The sequence below is a fragment of the Tupaia chinensis genome, unplaced genomic scaffold (genome assembly GCF_000334495.1).
Source record: "Tupaia chinensis unplaced genomic scaffold, TupChi_1.0 Scaffold149964_2, whole genome shotgun sequence".
Taxonomy (NCBI): domain Eukaryota; kingdom Metazoa; phylum Chordata; class Mammalia; order Scandentia; family Tupaiidae; genus Tupaia; species Tupaia belangeri.
The window spans coordinates 322,506-325,780 of NW_006209806.1; the positions used below are offsets into that span (position 1 = coordinate 322,506).

Consider the following 3,275-nt stretch of genomic DNA (forward strand, 5'->3'; position numbering starts at 1 on the left):
ACGGGCTGCGCTCACGCCCGGCTCGTTGTCTTGCAGTGTTATCTTTGTGAATAACTTTGCCTTTGGTCCTGAGGTGGATCACCAGCTGAAGGAGCGCTTCGCAAACATGAAGGAGGGTAAGTACCTGCAGGCCGAGCGAGGCGGCCGTGGTCCCCGCAGGAGGGCGGTGGGCGGCCGTTGTGTAGGGCTTCTCCTTTGTCCCTGTCTCTGCTCGGCCAGTGAGTCTTCTCCTGAGCACAGCTACAGAGACCCTCAGGGTGAGGGGTGCCTCCCGGCTCATCTCAGGGCTCAGGCCGGGCTTCTGGGTTCAAGTCCTCCCACAGACCCAGCTGGAGCCTCTGCCCAGCCCTGCTGCAGAGGGCCGCCTGCACCTCCCCGGGCCTCCTGGGCACGGCCCTCCTCTGGAGGTTGGGCTCTGGCCGCCCGTGGGAGGGTGGGAGCCGGGTTCTCTGGGCCCAGCCAGTGAAGCTCCGTGGGGTAGAGGGCGTGCCTGCCCGGCCAGGTGCCCTGCAGGGTACCGCAGTCCACGGCCCCTGAGGGTCACGGAGGCTTCCAGAGCCAGCCGTGCCTTGGTGCCCTGCCACCGACCACCCAGAGGCCTCTGGAGGGGCGTGCTGTTGGCTCGGGGGCACGCGCCACGGAGACTGGGCTGTGGGCAGCCCCGCTGCCCCAGGGCCTTGCTGGGGACCCAGGACCCCTCAGGGAAGACGCGGGGGCTCCGAGCCGTGTCCGCTGCCTGCAGAGCTGGCTCCCTGCTGTCCCGAGGGTGCCGCCTCTGCCCGCTGCCCCCCACTGTCTGTCTTGTGCCTTTCGCCACCGTCTGGGCTGTTCCTTCATGGGACCGTTTGCTTGTCCCATGTGCTGGGGTGGCCGCAGCTGCTGGCCCTGCCCTCGGGCCCCCTCTCCCCATAGGCCCTGCTCGTGCACAGAGAGCAGAGAGGGGCTCTCCTGGGGGGGTGTTCTATGGGGTGCCTGCTGGCCCAGAGGCCTGGGCGTGCATTCAGGATGGTCACGTGATGTCGGGGTGCCCAGGCGCCTCCCCCCGGGACCTGGTGCCGGCCCTGCTGGTCCCTGGGGTGGGCTGGCTTGGAGGGCTGAGCTGCAGCACGCGCCCGCCGGGGTGTGGAGCGCTAGTGTGGGCGCCTGCGGCCGGGCAGGTGTGCTTCGCTCCCCAGCTTTGTGTCGTCACCACGGTCTGTTACTCCTGCTTCCTGTCCTCCCCACACCGTGGAGGGTGCTTCCTGGGCCAGTAGGCGGCGTGGTGGTTAAAGACCGTGGTTCAAGTCCCGGACCTGGCGGCTTGCTTTCTTGCTTTCCCTCTCTCTCGCTGTTATCGAATTAAGATGCAGCAGTAACACGTGGAAGTAAATAAATACGTAAACGTAAAAAACCCGAAAGATCGGTCCCTGAAAGCCTCACCCTGGCTCGCTGACAGCGTCTCCCTGCAGTGGGCGTGAGGGGCGGTTGGCCTGCTGGCTGCTGTCGGTAGCGATGGTGACCTTTGTTTTACCAAAGGGTGTGTGTGCTCGCCAGGGGAGAGGGAGAGCGAGCGGTCCCCCGGGGGCTGGCCACACGCAGCCCCTCCTGGGGAGGCACGCACCGCACCCGGTGTGAGTTCATGGCGCTGGGTCAGGGCTCAAATGTCCACGGTGAGTCCAGCCGTGGAACCACTGGTCTGGGGATCCAGCCTCTCAGCCACCTCACACCCACCCGCCCAAGGTGCCTGTGTTTAAAAGTTTCGCCAGCAGGCGTGTGCGCTGCCAGCACCAGAGTGGGCAGGTTGGGGAGCACCCCACGGGGCACGGTCGCCGCAGCCCTGGGATTCTGGGCACATGGACATGTGCGTGTCCCCTAGGACTGCGGGCCTGGCCGTGAGGACGCCAGCTGCCTTAACCCGCAGGCCACGTGCCGGTCCGGTGACCTGGCCTTCCTTCCCGGAGGCCTGTCAGGCGCTACGTGGGGACGCGTGCGCTGGTACAGCTGCAGCTTGGGCACCCTCGCCTCCCGGCTCGCCTTCCTCTACGAAGCTGCTGCGACCGCCCGGCCGGCCCTTGCCCTCCGTGGCTGGCTGAGGTCCCCGCGGGTAGATGTGGCGGTGACCGGCTTCTGTCTTTCAGGTGGCAGAATCGTGTCCTCGAAACCCTTTGCACCTCTAAACTTCAGGATAAACAGCCGGAACTTGAGTGGTAAGGACGCGAAGCCAGCATGTCCCCACGGGGGTTTGTGTCTGGTGGGCGTCGTGTCCCTGGCACTGTGGACGCGGGTGGGTCGTCCCTGTGGGCAGCTTCCCCACGTCCACCCCCTCCACACCAGGTGCTCCCCGTGTGAACACCATAGCCATTACTGTGCAGGGTCCCAGGGAGCCTGGCCGTCCCGGGGTGGCCCTCTGGCGCTGCCTAGTCGGCCCGGCTCCGCCGGTCCTGCGGTGTGTGGCTCTGCTGGCTCTGGGGAGCTGGCCGCCCCGATCCCTCTGACCCCGTCACTGGGGCCGCGGGCTGCCTCCCGCATTGACCGCAGTCCCTGTGCGCCCTGACACATGCCCGCGTCCGCCTGCAGACATTGGCACCATCATGCGTGTGGTGGAGCTGTCGCCCCTGAAGGGCTCCGTGTCGTGGACGGGGAAGCCGGTCTCCTACTACCTGCACACCATCGACCGCACCATAGTGAGTGCCGGGGCCTTCCTGTCCGTGACCCCAGGCCGCCCTCCTCTCCACCCTTGGTCCCACTCCGGGTTCCTGGTGCGGCCGTTGCTTGTCACCGCCTCTCCTGGGTGCCGAGACCCTCGCCCCAGCGCTCGGTGCTGCCAGAGCCCGACGGGCACCCTGGGCAGCCATGTGGTGGGTTGGCCTCCGGCGGGGCCAGTTCCCATCCGACCCACAGCCCATAGCTCCCTGGCCAGCGGGCAGCGACGGCCACAGCCGGTTGGTCACCCTGTGTCTGCTGCACCTCGTCCCAGGTGGGGCTCCGGCCCGGCACAGCTGGGGCTTCCTCCTAATGACACTTCTCTTCTCTTTTTAGCTTGAAAACTATTTTTCTAGTCTGAAAAACCCAAAACTCAGGGTAAGTGCGTTTGTGTCTGTAACGGGAGTGCATTCTGCTGGGGAGGGCGTGGTCCAGCCCGAGTCTCGGGGAGGCGGCCCGGCCGGCTCTGCTCCGGTGGCCGCCGCCAGGTGGGACCTCGGCCTAGGCCGCAGGTCTGACTGCCGTGCCCCTGACCCTAGGGGACGCAGCGGGCCAGCCGGACCCCACTCCTCTGGGCCCTGTGCCTGGGCTCG

At 66.9% G+C, this 3,275-nt stretch overlaps 1 protein-coding gene across 1 annotated transcript in view; it reads left to right on the plus strand.

Annotated features, from left to right (window-relative positions):
* The window catches only part of DOT1L (DOT1 like histone lysine methyltransferase), a gene marked incomplete at its 5' end in the record, with an annotated part of 54,525 nt that overhangs the window by 18,071 nt on the left and 33,179 nt on the right, over positions 1 to 3,275 (plus strand). Inside the window, 4 exon segments of the mRNA XM_014585537.2 lie at positions 37 to 116; positions 2,118 to 2,186; positions 2,557 to 2,663; positions 3,019 to 3,060. Coding sequence (XP_014441023.2) covers positions 37 to 116; positions 2,118 to 2,186; positions 2,557 to 2,663; positions 3,019 to 3,060 — 298 coding nt within the window.